This window comes from Lepus europaeus, chromosome 6 (genome assembly GCF_033115175.1).
Source record: "Lepus europaeus isolate LE1 chromosome 6, mLepTim1.pri, whole genome shotgun sequence".
Lineage (NCBI taxonomy): Eukaryota > Metazoa > Chordata > Mammalia > Lagomorpha > Leporidae > Lepus > Lepus europaeus.
Genome location: NC_084832.1, coordinates 447,868 through 465,038, shown reverse-complemented (window position 1 = coordinate 465,038; position 17,171 = coordinate 447,868). Strand labels below are relative to the sequence as shown.

The 17,171-nt window shown below is 63.8% G+C and overlaps 1 protein-coding gene across 1 annotated transcript in view; it reads left to right on the top strand.

Annotated features, from left to right (window-relative positions):
• The window catches only part of TMEM255B (transmembrane protein 255B), a 34,917-nt gene extending 26,631 nt beyond the window's left edge, over positions 1-8,286 (top strand). Inside the window, exons 5-9 of the mRNA XM_062195554.1 lie at positions 1,723-1,803; positions 2,526-2,611; positions 3,146-3,305; positions 4,758-4,898; positions 8,143-8,286. Coding sequence (XP_062051538.1) covers positions 1,723-1,803; positions 2,526-2,611; positions 3,146-3,305; positions 4,758-4,898; positions 8,143-8,286 — 612 coding nt within the window. The remainder of the gene's footprint in view (positions 1-1,722; positions 1,804-2,525; positions 2,612-3,145; positions 3,306-4,757; positions 4,899-8,142) is intronic.
• Positions 8,287-17,171: the final 8,885 nt, after the last annotated feature.

Below are 17,171 nucleotides of genomic sequence, written 5' to 3'. Positions count from 1 at the left end.
AGGAGGTGGTGGTGCTGCTGCTGAGTGGCCCCCAGGCAGCCCTTTGCCCAGCTGTGGCCATGAGTGGACAACACAGCAACCTGCCCGAGGGGTGTGGGCACCAGGTGGGGTGCAGGTGGAGGCACCTGCTGCTCTTCGCAACCCCCCTGGCTTTGATGCTCAAGAAGTTGGCTGCGTCCCCTGGTGGGAAGAGCAGAGGTACAGCAGCTCCACGGAGGACAATGCAGGGGACCTGGGCCTCTCCCGTGGCCCTCACTCAGTTAGCAGGACACTGCAGCAGGCCTGGCCATGCTGCGTGGAGGAGGGGCTGTCCTGTTCCGAGTCAGTTTCTGCTGGGTTGGGCCCTGTCCCTGCCTGAATAGCCACCGTCAAGGGCATAGACATCCCAAGATGGCCAGAGCCCGCCGCTCAGGTGGACACACGCTGACCTCAGCACCACCACGGTCTTGTCCAGGGAAAGACAAACACACAGGGCAGATATTTGGCTCTGTTTTCCCCCTGCGGTGTCCCCGGGGACCTGGCTGCCCTGTGGTGCCCACGGCGGTGGCTGCAGGAGGCAGGAGCAGGTGACGGCGGTCCTCTTGTGTCGCCAGTGTCCCCACAACTTTTCCACTCTTTCCTTAGATCAAGGCAGGAGTGCTCCAAGAAGCAGAACTAACGCAGACATGAGACTAAGCGTAGGTGCTGGGCCCCACAGCTCCTGTGCGCCCCGCTGCCCTCGGCCACGGGTCGGCCTGCCCCCTGCACTGCTCTGTGGCTCGCTTGCAGCAAGGGCCACTATCTGGAGCCCTGGGATGGGCGGTGGGCAGTGGGTGCGTCGCCAGCTCTTGCCACTTGAGTTGCAATACCCAGGGAGCGGTGCTTGGCAGGGGAGCAGGTTTATTCTGGGTCGCAGTTTCGAGGTGCACAGAGTGGGTGGCCTTGCGAAGCTGGCTGCAGTGGGAAGTGTTTGCAGAGAAATGGCCGCACGGCGAGGCGGTGGGGGAGTGGAAGGGAGGGGAGGGGGCTGGGCCTCACTCAGCTTTCATAGCCGACCCTCTCAGAGAGCGCCCTTCGGAGGGTGGTCCCAAGGACCGGGGCCCTGGGCCCACTCTCCAGATGCCCTAATCAGATCAGCTCCTCCCTTAATGGATTGGCTGCTGATATAACCTGCTGTCCATTAATGTAAGACTTTGGGGCCACATGAACTCATAACCAAGTCAGCGCAGTTGGATGGGGGCCATTGATAGGGGCATGGCTGAGTGGATGGCTGGCTGGCTGGCTGGATGGATGGGGGTGGCTGGAAGGAAGGAGGAATGGATGGTGAACAGAGATGTGTGTGTGGATGGGTGAACCTGTAGATGACTGAGTGGGGGGACGGTGAGATGTCTGGGTGGGCGGGTGGACACTTGGCTAGTTTGATGGATGAAGGAATTAGCTCTTCCTGCTCCCTTCCTAGAAGGGAAACTATTGTGCTTTTAGGAAGAGGCGAGAGCCATGGTGTCCATGGCGTAGAGCTGCACAGATGCCGTCCAACCGTCTAACAGCCCTCCCCTTCCTGTGTGGATGGACAGGGCTGTGTCCGGCCAGCCACAGCGGGCTGGACAAGCGGCCCGGCTGTCCCCAGAGGAGCTGGGCAGCTCTTCCCCATGTGCAGGCTCTGGCTGCTGCTGGCCTCTCCGCCGTGGGTTCTGAGCAGGTGGGATCAGGTCTGGCCACTCTGGACCGTGTGTCTTTCCCCAGGAGCTGAGGCCGCTCACCGCGGGCAGGTGCCAGTTCTACTCCAGTGGGGCAGGGTACCTGTACGACGTCTACCAGACAGAGGTGAGGCCTGGCTCCACCCGGCGAACGCGCTGCCGTGCCCTCCGTGGGCGTCTGAGTGTGCTGGTCCAGCGGTTCTGCACGCCGTGGCTTTGCCCTGATCCCCTGGTTTCTGGGTCCCTGGCTCTCCACACCTGATCGTCCCTGCTGGCTTTGGGACCACAGCTGTGGATCGTTTGCTCCTGTGACACGCGGCTGCCCTGGCTGGCTGTCGCACACCAGTGCCCAGCGGCTTTCTGGACAGCGGCGGTGCTAACACCCCTGTGCTCGTTCCGGACCCCGCAGAGACGCTGCAGAGAGGCACGTCTGGGCGAGGGCCTGCATGGCCTCTGCTGCTGGCCAGGGTCTCTTCCCAAGGCCAACCAGGCCTCGCAGCCCTGTGGGAGGGGGCAGGGGACCTGTTTTCAGTGCGGCTCAGGCTGCCTCCCCCCGCTCCTGGGCCATGGAGAGGTGGGGACTTCCTTCAGTGTTCTCGGGACTGTGGTTAACAGGGCCTCTCAGACCAGGCCCACGACCCCCAGCCGCCCTTCCTATGGCTGAGCCGGACTCAATCATGGCGAATTCCTGAGGGGGGTCCTGTCGCCCCCACCGGCTGCTCCTGGAACCAGGGAGGTCAGGAACAGCGCTGAGGACTGGCTGGGCCAAGCAGCTGGGTCCTGGCCCATCAGGGTGGGGACGGGGCTGTGAGCACTCAGGGATGCAACTGCCCGGGTCTCTGTCCTCAGGTCACCTGTCACTCATTGAGTGGCAAGTGCCAGCTGAGGGTGAGGAGCAACACCTGCTACTGCTGTGACCTCTACACCTGCAACAGGTAATGCACACCTGCACACAGCGCCCACCCCTGGGCCACCCCCTTCCCTCCTGCTGCCCCTCCCCCCTGGCAGCACCTGCATCAACAGTGACACTGGGTCCATTTCACTGGGTCCAAGGGCACACAGCCAGTATGTGCTGGGGAAGCAATCAAACCTGGCCAGCCCCTGGCCATCACATGCCTGGGAGAGCCCCCAGCCTGCCCCCAGCATTGACCCCCTCAGGGCAGGGGTTTGAGGACCCCTCCGCCTGTGACCTTGACTCCTTTCCCAGTGCGGGCACCGAGCCCTCGCTGGTGTCGCTGCTGGGAGACAAGACGGAGGCGGCTGAGCCGGGCCGTCAGCCCCCTGCTGCCATCCGCAGAGGCCCCATTTGCTGCTCACCTGTGAGCCAGGTGGAGTGGGTGGTCCCAGGCCTGCCCCTCACTCTGCTGTCTCAAGTGCAGAGGCCTCTCCCCAGGCCCTCAAGACTCAGTGCCGACCCTGCCCAGCCCAGGGGCTGACGCGGCCATTCCTCCCCACCCCACCATGTGCAGCGCAGGGCACCCGCCCACCTACTACGAGTTTGTGGGCGTGCGTGGCTGCCAGGACGTGGTCCACCTGTACCGACTGCTCTGGGCCTCTGCGACGCTGAACGTCTTGGGCCTGCTCCTGGGCATTGTCACGGCCGCCGTCCTGGGTGCCTTCAAGGACATGGTGAGTGGCGCCTGCCCCCGCGGTGGGGGAACTGAGGCCTGTGTCAACTGAGAGCCGTGCCCACAGCTGAGCCCTGATGGGCAGGGCCCCGTGCCCAGTTAAGAAACAGCCGCCGTGAGGGCGCCCTGTGTGCGAGCACTCTAATCTTGGGTGCTGTCCACCCCGCGTGCCTGGAGGCCCCGTAGACCCCTGCCTGCCTATCCTCTCTCGCCCAGAACCCCTACTCCAGCCGGAGGCTCCCGTAGCTTTGCTGCCTCAGCCTGCGGGGTTCCTGGCTGTGGAGGCCGTGGTCTGCAGTGGACACTGGGAGGCTGGGTTTGTGTGGTGGACACTGGGAGGCCATGGTCTGTGCAGTGGACACTGGGAGACTGTGGTCTGTGCAGTGGACACTGGGAGACCGTGGTCTGTGCAGTGGACACTGGGAGGCTGGGTTTGTGCGGTGGACACTGGGAGGCCATGGTCTGTGCAGTGGACACTGGGAGGCCATGGTCTGTGCAGTGGACACTGGGAGGCCGTGGTCTGCAGTGGACACTGGGAGGCTGGGTTTGTGCGGTGGACACTGGGAGGCCATGGTCTGTGCGGTGGACACTGGGAGGCTGGGTTTGTGCGGTGGACACTGGGAGGCCATGGTCTGTGCAGTGGATACTGGGAGGCCGTGGTCTGTGCAGTGGACACTGGGAGGCCATGGTCTGTGCAGTGGACACTGGGAGGCCATGGTCTGTGTGGTGGACACTGGGAGACCGTGGTCTGTGCAGTGGACACTGGGAGGCTGGGTTTGTGCGGTGGACACTGGGAAGCCATGGTCTGTGCAGTGGACACTGGGAGGCCATGGTCTGTGTGGTGGACACTGGGAGACTGTGGTCTGTGCAGTGGACACTGCTGGGGACATGGGACCTTGCCTGGGCTCCTGCCCCGTGTCCGGCCCCTTTCTTTTTTTCTTTTCTTTTTTTTTTTTTTTTGACAGGCAGAGTGAGAGACAGAGAGAAAGGTCTTCCTTTGCCGTTGGTTCACCCTCCAGTGGTCGCCGCGGCCGGTGCGCTGTGGCCGGCGCACCACACTGATCCGAAGGCAGGAGCCAGGTGCTTCTCCTGCTCTCCCATGGGGTGCAGGGCCCATGGGGTACAGGGCCCAAGTACCTGGGCCATCCTCCACTGCACTCCCGGGCCACAGCAGAGAGCTGGCCTGGAAGAGGGGCAACCGGGACAGAATCCGGCACCCCAACCAGGACTAGAACCCGGTGTGCCGACGCCGCTAGGCGGAGGATTAGCCTGTTGAGCCACGGTGCCAGCCTGGCCCCTTTCTTCTCCATGGTTTCCTATCAGGAAGGAGACGGTGAAGCCATGGAGGCCTTGGGCTCCCTTGGTGTGGCCAGGGTGCAGGCTGCTCCCTCTTTAGTGGGCTGGGTCTCAGTGGGGCAGCGGTCAGCCAACTGCCTGTCTGTCCTCTTGGCAGGTGCCTCTGTCCCAGCTGGCCTACGGCCCATCCTCCCCACCCCAGATGCTGTATAACCCTGCCCAGCAGCTCCTGGCCTACACCGGCTTCTGCTCGCCACCCGCTCTCCCAAGCTGCTCGTCCTTCCCTCTGCCTCTCCAGGTAGGACCTCGCTACTGCTGGTTGGGAGGGGCTGGTGTTGGAGGAGGCTGTGGACCTGGGCCTCCCTGGCGGGTGCAGGTGAGCCTGGGAGGCCCAGCCCACCCTGGCTGGCGAGGAGCTCAGGGGAACCTGGGAGGGGTGGCTGAAGTGACCCAAACTGACATTTTGGGGTCTTTGTGCCATGGCCCTGGAGATCACCTTGCGTTCCATGAGATCTCCACGCCAGCCAGAGCAGGAGGCCAGGGCGCCTGGGTGTCCCTGAGCACAGACCGCTTTGCCGTGTGAAGTTGCCGATGTCCAACGTGCAGAATTCAACCCAGAGCAGCAGCAAGACCTTGCACACTGGGAGGAGGGCCCTGGGAGTCCATGGTCTGCACAGTGGACACTGGGAGGCTGTGGTCTATGCAGTGGACACTGGGAGTTCATGGTCTGTGCAGTGGACACTTGGAGGCCATGGTCTGTGCAGTGGACACTGGGAGGCTGGGTTTGTGCGGTGGACACTGGGAGGCCATGGTCTGTGCAGTGGACACTGGGAGGCCATGGTCTGTGCAGTGGACACTGGGAGGCCATGGTCTGTGCAGTGGACACTGGGAGGCCGTGGTTTGTGTGGTGGACACTGGGAGGCTGTGGTCTTTGCAGTGGACACTGGGAGTTCATGGTCTGTGCAGTGGACACTTGGAGGCCATGGTCTGTGCAGTGGACACTGGGAGGCAGTAGTCTGTGTGGTGGATACTGGGAGTTCATGGTCTGTGCAGTGGACACTGGGAGGCCATGGTCTGTGCAGTGGACACTGGGAGGCCGTGGTTTGTGTGGTGGACACTGGGAGGCTGTGTTTTCTGCAATGGACACTGGGAGGCTGTGTTCTCTGCAGTGGACGCTAGAGGCCATGGTCTGCGTGGTGGATGCTGGGAGGCCGTGGTCTGGTGGTGGGCACTGGGAAGCTGTGGTCTGCTCAAGAGTGGGCATGTGGCCCTTTTATGTCCACCCCTGGCTGCAGCTGCTTCGTTATGTGCCTCTAGGATGTTGTGGGTAAAATAGCACTTCTCTGGACCCGGCACTTTGGACATTCATGGCCAGTTCTCCTCTGTGGGGGGTGCCCGACGGGCACTCCTGGCCTGCACAAGTCCAGGCATCCTGGGCTGGAGAGGCTCTGCCCACGCCGTGCCCGGTGCCAGGCTCTCTCCCCTGTCCTCTGGCGGTGGAAGCAGTGTTGTGCCATGCAGGGAGCTCTGGTCGGTGACCTGTGTAGCCCAGCAGCAGGCAGAGGGTGAAACACACAGGGCCACTTGCTCTGAAGGACGACGGGGCCGGTGGTTGGCAGGAGGTTAGCCTGGCTGACAGAGGGGATGGTTCATGTGTGTAGCCCTACCCCAGCCCCACTCTCAGCCAGAGGGAGCCCGGGTTGGAGACCTGACAGGGAGCAGCCAGGTGGGGGCAGGGTGCAGCCCCCTCTGCTCTGTGGGGCTGGGCAGTGCTATGGGCTGGGGGAGGCGAGACCCTGGCCCTGTCATTGGAGCCCCACCAGGAGGACAGGGCCCTTCTCTCAGGTCTTGGTTTCCTCTGCTCACCTTGAAGGTGAAGCCAGGCTCCCGCCTCTGAAGTTTGCAGGAGGAGCAGGTGCACCAGGTGTGCCCGCTGCCTGTGCTGTGGAGGCGGGGCCTCCTGGGGACACTGGGGCTGTGGGCGACTCCTGACCCTGGGAGAGGCCTGGCTGGGGGGGGGGGAGGCGAGTCCCCGTTTCTGTGACCTGGGAAGGAGCATTCCCTGGAGTTAGGATGTGATCAGGGTGTCTACAGATGGTCACTGCAGCGGTCACTCCAGGGCAGGCATCTTGGGCCGTCGCCCTCCCCAGGGGCTTCCTGTCACCGCCTCGGGGTGCCGTCAGGGAGGGGCTCTGTCCCTGGGAGCCCTGCCCTTCTCATCCTTCATGGTGAGGCACAGCCACGTGAGCACACAGTGTGCTGCCTCGGCAGCCTTTGGGCACAGATACTGACTGGCACTGCGCAGTCCTCGTAGCCAGCTCTTGTCCCACCAGTTACCCCTGGGGACAACTGTGGGGAGCACCGTGGTCCTGCCAGCCCCTCCCTCCTGTCTGGTGCCTGTGACTGCTCAGGCAGGTCTGGCTGAAGGGCAGGGCACAGACTGTGGACAGGGCACAGCACCGCCTGGCCCCAGCTGAGGCTGGACTCTGACCACGAGCCCTGCTCTGGTGGTGCCCTGCGGGCTGGGAGGGAAGTGGCTCCGTGTGGGTGTCCGGGGTCTCCCTCCAAGAACACGGTCTTGGCTTGTGGGATTGGTGGACCAATGTGCACACACATATGCACACACAGCCACAGGTACACAAGCACATATACATGTGCAATCACATGTAGATACAAACACACGTGTGCACATATACACACAAACACATGAACACTTGAGCACACACAGCCATGGATACACTAATACAATACACATGTGTAATCACATGTAAATACAAACACATATGCACACATACACACATGCACTTATACACACAAACACATGCACACGTGAGCACACACAGCCAGGGATACACTAACACAACACACAGTCACAGTCACATGTCGATACACACAATGCACACATGAATGCCATGGCTACACAGAATATACACACAGTCACATGTAGATGCATGCATGTATGTACACGGACACAGCATCCACATGTGCACATATATGCATATTGTGACATATACATATGCATGGTCACATGTGTGTACACACATGCACCCCATGTACAAAGAAAGGGAGCGAGATCCGTGTTACTGCATGGCTCACGTGGCTGTGCAGGCTGCAAGCCCAGGGCTCAGCGCAGGCCCTGGGCTGAGCCCCAGCCGAGCCCGGAGGCCTAATCCCCTCAGCGGTCTCACCTGTGGACAAGGCCCGCCCACAGGAGGCTTTGCATCTCCATGAGGTCTGACCACACCGCTGGTGGCACCGCGGCCCGGCCACCCTGACCCAGGAGTGACCCTCCCACTGTCGGACATGTGAGTGCTCAGGGAGCGTCCCATGCCCCCAAAGACCAGTGGCTGCCAGGAGGGGCCCGGGTGTACTTGAGCACCACCCCCAGGACACGGCTCCTTGCAGTGCCGGAGGCGGTGCTGTGCCCAGGGGCCCCCTCCGGGCTCTGGTGAGGCGGGCGCTGTGCGGCGTGGGCATGCCCCAGGTGAGGTGGCCCATAGTAGCCGCACCTGCTGACTGAGGGTCTCTCTGTTTCCTTGCAGCCGAGCACCGGCCTCCCTGTGTGCGAGGACACGCAGCCTCCCTCCCAGCTCAGCTGTGGCCCAGGCCGCCCTCCCCAGGCGGCACCCCGCTCTGCAGCTGCCTCCCTCCTCCCCGGGGAGAAGCCGCCCCCCTATGCTCCCTGACTCAGAGAGCGGCTAGACTGAGGTTGTCAAGGAGAAAGAAAAGCAGCCCCTGGGAGGCCCCTTTCTGTAGCCACGCCCCTGTAGGATCTAGATGCCAGTAGGGGATGGACTGTCCTCGGAGGACCGCCATGTTTGGTCATTCCCAGCGAGAGCCGTTCCCCGCCACCCTCTCACTGTGCAGAGGGCAGCTCCGTGGGCGGGGTGGGGTCAGCCGCTAGGGAAACGTCCCCCGCCTGCCAGCGCTGTGTCCTCCTGGGTTTCCGCTCGAGCACCGGCCAGCTGTCCTCCTGGCCAGGGCTCCTCGGCCTCAGCTGTGTTGTCATTCTTCATGGCTGCTCCCTGCAGCGCCCCTGCCTGCCAAGCAGGCGCCTCTGAGTGCCCACCCAAGCCCCCTGAGCTCCGGTTCCCCGTGACAGAGCAATGGCACACCCGAGACAGGGGAGCACAGCCTGCGAGTGGCAGATCTGAGTTCTGCAGACTGGGTGACCTGGGTGGGGGTGCATTTCTCGCAGATCTGCCCAGGGCCGTCTTGCTGGTGGGGACTGCAGAGCCAGGGGCAGTGCTGGGCGCCTCGCCATGAGACAGGGCACGGCTTGCAAAGCCGCTCTGCCATCCAGGACCCTCCCACCCTCCCAGGAGCCTACGGCCTGCCCAGTGCCCAGGCCCCGCCTCCAGACCCTCCCTGCGGGGGGTAAGGTCAGCGTGGGTTTCCATGGGGACACTCGGACCTCACAGGTGCATTGGTTACTCTGAGCTGAAGTCTCTTGAGGAGCAGCCTCCAGAGGAAGAGGCGTCCCCAAACTTCCCCATCTGCCCAAGGCACACCCTCCCAGAGCCCTGGACCCGTCCTGGCGGCAGCATCAGCCGTGAGGAGCCCAGGTGGAGGCGCTGTCCCCTCCCAGAGCCCTGGACCCGTCCTGGCAGCAGCATCAGCCGTGAGGAGCCCAGGTGGAGGCGCTGTCCCCTCCCAGAGCCCTGGACCCGTCCTGGCGGCAGCATCAGCCGTGAGGGGAGGAGCCCAGGTGGAGGCGCTGTCCCCTCCCAGAGCCCTGGACCCCTCCTGGTGGCAGCATCAGCCGTGAGGGGAGGAGCCCAGGTGGAGGCGCTGTCCCCTCCCAGAGCCCTGGACCCGTCCTGGCGGCAGCATCAGCCGTGAGGGGAGGAGCCCAGGTGGAGGCGCTGTCCCCTCCCAGAGCCCTGGACCCGTCCTGGCGGCAGCATCAGCCGTGAGGGGAGGAGCCCAGGTGGAGGTGCTGTCCCCTCCCAGAGCCCTGGACCCGTCCTGGCAGCAGCATCAGCCGTGAGGAGAAGAGCCCAGGTGGAGGCGCTGTCCCCTCCCAGAGCCCTGGACCCCTCCTGGCAGCAGCATCAGCCGTGAGGGGAGGAGCCCAGGTGGAGGCGCTGTCCCCTCCCAGAGCCCTGGACCCGTCCTGGCAGCAGCATCAGCCGTGAGGGGAGGAGCCCAGGTGGAGGCGCTGTCCCCTCCCAGAGCCCTGGACCCGTCCTGGCAGCAGCATCAGCCGTGAGGGGAGGAGCCCAGGTGGAGGCGCTGTCCCCTCCCAGAGCCCTGGACCCGTCCTGGCAGCAGCATCAGCCGTGAGGGGAGGAGCCCAGGTGGAGGCGCTGTCCCCTCCCAGAGCCCTGGACCCCTCCTGGCAGCAGCATCAGCCGTGAGGGGAGGAGCCCAGGTGGAGGCGCTGTCCCCTCCCAGAGCCCTGGACCCGTCCTGGCAGCAGCATCAGCCGTGAGGGGAGGAGCCCAGGTGGAGGCGCTGTCCCCTCCCAGAGCCCTGGACCCGTCCTGGCAGCAGCATCAGCCGTGAGGGGAGGAGCCCAGGTGGAGGCGCTGTCCCCTCCCAGAGCCCTGGACCCGTCCTGGCAGCAGCATCAGCCGTGAGGGGAGGAGCCCAGGTGGAGGCGCTGTCCCCTCCCAGAGCCCTGGACCCCTCCTGGCAGCAGCATCAGCCGTGAGGGGAGGAGCCCAGGTGGAGGCGCTGTCCCCTCCCAGAGCCCTGGACCCGTCCTGGCAGCAGCATCAGCCGTGAGGGGAGGAGCCCAGGTGGAGGCGCTGTCCCCTCCCAGGCCTCTGGACCCATCCTGGCAGCAGCATCAGCCATGAGGGGAGGAGCCCAGGTGGAGGCGCTGTCCCCTCCCAGAGCCCTGGACCCGTCCTGGCTGCAGCATCAGCCGTGAGGGGAGGAGCCCAGGTGGAGGCGCTGTCCCCTCCCAGAGCCCTGGACCCATCCTGGCGGCAGCATCAGCCGTGAGGGGAGGAGCCCAGGTGGAGGCGCTGTCCCCTCCCAGAGCCCTGGACCCGTCCTGGCAGCAGCATCAGCCGTGAGGGGAGGAGCCCAGGTGGAGGCGCTGTCCCCTCCCAGGCCTCTGGACCCATCCTGGCGGCAGCATCAGCCGTGAGGGGAGGAGCCCAGGTGGAGGCGCTGTCCCCTCCCAGAGCCCTGGACCCGTCCTGGCAGCAGCATCAGCCGTGAGGGGAGGAGCCCAGGTGGAGGTGCTGTCCCCTCCCAGAGCCCTGGACCCGTCCTGGCGGCAGCATCAGCCGTGAGGAGCCCAGGTGGAGGCGCTGTCCCCTCCCAGAGCCCTGGACCCGTCCTGGCAGCAGCATCAGCCGTGAGGGGAGGAGCCCAGGTGGAGGCGCTGTCCCCTCCCAGAGCCCTGGACCCGTCCTGGCAGCAGCATCAGCCGTGAGGGGAGGAGCCCAGGTGGAGGCGCTGTCCCCTCCCAGGCCTCTGGACCCCAGCTGTGCTTCCCCCAGTCTGCCTCACCCCAGGAGCCTCCGCAGACCGTGGAGAGTGCCCGGAGCGCGTGGCACTATGGGATGTGCCCTGGGCGTGGCTGCATGTGCCCACCTTCCTCTGTAATCGCTCCGTTTTGAGCCCATTTTCCTGAGCCAGATATGACTCCTAGCAGCAGAGGGGAGCCCAGGGCCTGGGGTCTGCAGATGTGGCTCCCGCTACTCTGCCATGGTCCCACCTTCAGACAGAGGATTCTCGGCATCGAGGTGTCCCAGGTTCAATGCTCTGAGCACAGAGGGGGAGGGAGGCCACAGCTCCCATCCACATGAGATGGACACAGGTGCCACAGCTCATGTCCACAGGGGATGGCTACACACAGCTCACAGCTGCATGGGACAGCCATGGGTACCACAGCTTTCATCCACATGTGATGACCACAGCTCACAGCCACACGGGCCAGTCATGGGTGCCACGCACAGCTCACATCCACACAGGACGACCACAGAGTTCACCTCCACACGGATGGCCACAGCTCACGTGTACATGGGTTGGCCACACACAGCTCACAGCCACACGGGCCAGTCATGGGTGCCATGCACAGCTCACATCCACACAGGACGACCACAGAGTTCACCTCCACACGGATGGCCACAGCTCACGTGTACATGGGTTGGCCACACACAGCTCACAGCCACACGGGCCAGTCATGGGTGCCATGCACAGCTCACAGCTACATGGGAGGACTACACAGAGTTCACCTCCCCACGGGATGGCCACACACAGCTCACAGCCACAGGGGACAGTTAGGGTCCAGTCTGTGTGTGGACAGCAGACACATCACCGTGCGCAGGACTTCTATCTTAGGTTCTGCCCCCCAAGCTTGTTTTCCAGGAGACTGTGTGTCCAGCACAGCCCGTCCTCCCCTGACTGGGAATGCAGCCTGCTGCCTCGTGGTGGGGGCGTGGCCTCGGCGTCCTTACGTCCTTGCCGTGTCTGGGGAAGGTGAAGTCCAACGTCTGTGCTGGTGTGGGGTCCCGGGCCTCACGGTCCGCGGCCAAAGGCTGAAGGGTTTGACTTGCTCGGCCCGGCGAAGGGAACGGCAAAGCGAACCACGAGGCTGACCCAGACGCTTACGCTTCCTGCCCTGTGCCCAGCTGCCTCCCACCTCCCCCAGTCTCCGTGCCAGGTCCCTTTCCTGGCCCTGCTTCAAGACCAACTTCTGATAAGCCAAGGCCAAGGCCAGGCCAGCAGCCAGAGGAAGGCTCAGCCACACGGCTCCAGCAGGGGGCGCCCAACGCAGCTTCTGCAGCGGCCTCCTCACGTCTGATTTAAACATCACATAAACCACTTGTGTGTGAACAGAACCTGACTGACTGGCTGCGTTTCTCGGTCTAGAGCATGTGTGGGAGTGGAGAATGGGTTCTGACAGGTTCTGACTGGATCTGGCTGGACCTGACTGGATCTGCCTGGCTCTGGATGATCGCCGAGAACTGGGCCATCTTCCTCAGTGGCTTGGGGAAGGGAGGGTGAACTGACTGCACACCCCCGCTGCTGCAGACCAAGCGCTCAGGCTGCGAGCCCGGGCCGCCCCGTGTGGGTGTGGGAGGCCGGCTGGGCCTCTGCTCCCCCTGCATGCGATCATTCCGCCAGGGGCGCAGGGCAGGCCCGTTGTTCCCAAGGCTACCTGTGTGTGCTACGCCCTTGAAGGTTTGGAGCCACAGAAAGGCCCAGGAGCAGTGAGAACTGTGGACTCCCGTGCATAACCCACAGCCAATTGGCTCGCCAGTGTGTGCGCCCTCCTGGTCTGTGTGGTGACCGATTCCGGGGTCAGTCCCTCTGCTGACGCTATCTGCGCTGGAGGATCCCTCACCCCACACAACCAGTTTTGGGGGTGTTTCTCAGGAGTCTGTTCTGCATTTAACATGGGGGGCACCACCTGAGATCCGGCGGGGGTCTGGCTGGCCTCATGAGAGGCATCGGGCCGGCCACCCCAAACGGCGTTGGTACGGACGTGACCTGCTGTGCTGCCGGAACTCTTCGCACAAAGGGAGGCTCCCAACACGGGCAGTGGGGTCGCTGCCCCCCGAGGGAGTGAGCTTCCCGGTGCCCAGCCAAGGGCACTCATTTCTAGGGTTGAGAGACATTGCATTCTGTGTGGAATGAAGCGAAACCATAAGAACAAGGGGTTCTGGGGGTGCATAGCGAGAGCCTTGGGGGGGGAGCAGGCTTTGAGGATTCATGGAACATTACCACCTGGGGGGCGGAGACCTCATGGGCCAGGGGCCTCGCAGGCAGGGGCTGTGTGCAGCAGGGCTCTGTGTGGGCTTCCGCAGGCTTCACTCACCTCCCAAGACCTGGGACATCGGACGGTGGTCCCCACAGGCCCCCCACACCTAACTGCCCACGCTGGGACAGGTCTCCACATCCTGCCTGGAGCCAAGAGCTGCCTAAAGCATTCAATGCCCAACTCCATTCTGTCCACAAACATGTCAGCCATGCTCCAGCCACAAGAGTGGAACCCCCCCCAGGGCAGCCCAGGCGACAAAAACTCCAACCCAAGTCAGGGCCAATGCCAGCTTCCTCCAATTCACAGTCAGCACCCCACACCCTCCCCACTCACAGTCAGCACCCCACACCCTCCCCACCCACAGTCAGCACCCCACACCCTCCCCACTCACAGTCAGCATACCCCACACCCTCCCCACCCACAGTCAGCACACCCCACACCCTCCCCACTCACAGTCAGCACACCACACCCTCCCCACCCACAGTCAGCACTCCACACCCTCCCCACCCACAGTCAGCACACCCTACACCCTCCCCACCCACAGTCAGCACCCCACACCCTCCCCACTCACAGTCACCACCCCACACCCTCCCCACCCACAGTCAGCACCCCACACCCTCCCCACTCACAGTCAGCACACCCCACACCCTCCCCACCCACAGTCAGCACCCCACACCCTCCCCACTCACAGTCAGCACACCACACCCTCCCCACTCACAGTCAGCACACCCCACACCCTCCCCACTCACAGTCAGCAAACCACACCCTCCCACTCACAGTCAGCACACCACACCCTCCTCACCCACAGTCAGCACACCCCACACCCTCCCCACTCACAGTCAGCAAACCACACCCTCCCCACTCACAGTCAGCATACCCCACACCCTCCCCACTCACAGTCAACAAACCACACCCTCCCCACCCACAGTCAGCACACCACACCCTCCCCACCCACAGTCAGCACCCCACACCCTCCCCACTCACAGTCAGCACACCCCACATGCTCCCCACTCACAGCACACCACACCCTCCCCACTCACAGTCAGCACACCCCACACCGTCCCCACCCACAGTCAGCACACCCCACACCGTCCCCACCCACAGTCAGCAAACCACACCCTCCCCACTCATAGTCAGCACACCCACACCCTCCCCACTCACAGTCAGCATACCACACCCTCCCCACCCACAGTCAGCATACCACACCCTCCTCACTCACAGTCAGCAAACCACACCCTCCTCACTCACAGTCAACACACCCACACACTCCCCACTCACAGTCAGCACACCCACACCCTCCCCACTCACAATCAGCACCCCACACCCTCCCCACTCACAGTCAGCACACCCCACACCCTCCCCACTCACAGTCAGCACACCACACCCTCCCACTCACAGTCAGCATACCACACCCTCCCCACCCACAGTCAGCAAACCACACCCTCCCCACTCACAGTCAGCATACCACACCCTCCCCACTCACAGTCAGCACACCACACCCTCCCCACCCACAGTCAGCACACCCACACGCTCCCCACTCACAGTCAGCACACCCACACACTCCCCACTAACAATCAGCACAGCCCAACCCTCCTCACCCACAGTCAGCTCACCCCACACCCTCCCCACTCACAGTCAGCAAACCACACCCTCCTCACCCACAGTCAGCACACCACACCCTCCCCACCCACAGTCAGCACACCACACTCTCCCCACTCACAGTCAGCACACCCCACACCCTCCCCACTCACAGTCAGCAAACCACACCCTCCCCACTCACAGTCAGCATACCACACCCTCCCCACTCACAGTCAGCACACCACACCCTCCCCACCCACAGTCAGCACACCCACACGCTCCCCACTCACAGTCAGCACACCCCACACCCTCCCCACTCACAGTCAGCACACCCACACGCTCCCCACTCACAGCACACCCACACACTCCCCACTCACAATCAGCACACCACACCCTCCCCACTCAGTCAGCACCCCACACCCTCCCCACTCACAGTCAGCACACCCACACCCTCCTCACCCACAGTCAGCACACCACACCCTCCCCACCCACAGTCAGCACACCACACTCTCCCCACTCACAGTCAGCACACCCCACACCCTCCCCACTCACAGTCAGCACACCCACACGCTCCCCACTCACAGTCAGCACACCACACTCTCCCCACTCACAGTCAACACTGCCCACACCACCCCACCCAGTCAGCACACCCACACCACCCCACCCAATCAGCACACCCAAGTTGCCCTGTCTGCCTCCTTTGCCGTGCGGGCCCTGTGTGCACGGGGATGGCCTGGTGTTCAGCGACTGGCAGGCCTGTGTTGCATATTCGGCTCTGCGTTGTTTTTCACTTTTCTTGGCAGAGGTGGAGTAATGGCCAGCACCCATGGCACCCTTGGGCGCCACGCGGGAATCTGCGGTGTGCGCGCACTCCCCAGACATGAGAGCCCTTGGGAGGGAGTTGCAGAGGCCCCGTTTTGCACCCCGGGGTCTCCACGGCGACCCCGTCCCACAGCTCATAAGTCCTCTGCCCTTGGCCACTTGCCCTGGAGAGAATGGGGCTTGGCCAGGAAGAGGCTCCCAGGCAGCCAGGAGAGCATTCCAAGAGAACATTCCAGAACCACATCCAAATGATGGAAAACCACCAAGCTCAGGCTCTGAGGGTCTGCATGTGGCCGGGCTGGGATTGAGCAATTGTCAGTGAAGGTCAGCCCCACCTTCCCTGGGTGATGGCGGCTGTCCAGGGTCTTTGGGGCAGGCCGAGGGCTCCCCAGGCTGCTCGGCCTGTCCTGAGGAGACGGCCCCTTGTCTGCTCTCCAAGGCCGGCACTGACCTGGGTTCCCACGTCTCAGGTGCCCGTGTGCAGAGCCCCAGGACTGGCGAAGGTGCTGGGTCCCAGACGGGAAGCCCTGAGCAGCCACACCTGTGCCCCAGAGCAGTGGCAGAGAGGGTGCCCAGGCCACGCACATGGGCTGTGGGGCATGGCCTGAGACGTCCAGGTGATTGGTGGGGGGCGTACAGGGACCTACGCTGAGCAGCAGGACAGTCCAAGCCAGCAGGTGGACAAAAAGCCCAGGTCCCTCCACTGCTCAGGGGTCCTGGCCCTGTGTCCTGGGCAGGTCCCTGTGCCACTGACCCTCCGCCTCTTGGTCTATGAGACGGGCAGAGCCCAGCAGGGTGCCCAGCTCCCCTGAGTCTCACCAAGGGGTACTCACTCCCCCAGCCTGGCTCTCGGCTGCCTGTAGAGGGCCACTGGGGCGTACTTGGCTGAGGGTCTGCCCAGCCGTCCTGAGGCCACAGCCTCCCTGGTCAGTGATGGCCACAGCCTGCACGCTTCTGTGCACGGACGACTCACGGCGGGCAGCTTGTCTGGCCAGCAGTGCTGACCCTGGGGGAGGGTCGGGCTCCTCTGGGCTCGGCTGCAGAGCAGGAGCTGGAAACAACGCAGCCCAGACATGCCCAGCCTGCTGCACTGGGCTCTCCCGGCAGCTCTGCCCGAGCCTGCAGCTGTGCGGCCCAGAGGGACCTGCACCACAGGCCGGCTCAAACCCCCTGGTGAGCTGGCTGCAGCCCTGGGTCTGCCGTGCGTTAGGGAATCCACAGGAGAGGCTGCGGCACCGCCATCCCAAGGGGCGTTGGTTCGTGTCCCAGCTGCTCCACTTCCCATCCAGTTCCCTGCTAATGAAAGCACTGGAAGACGGCCCAAGTGTTTGGGCCCTGCACCCACGTAGGAGATCTGGAAGAAGCTCCTGGCTCCTGGCTCCAGCCTGGCCCAGCTCCAGCTGTCTCGGCCAACTGGGGACTGAACCAGCGGATGGAAGACCTCTC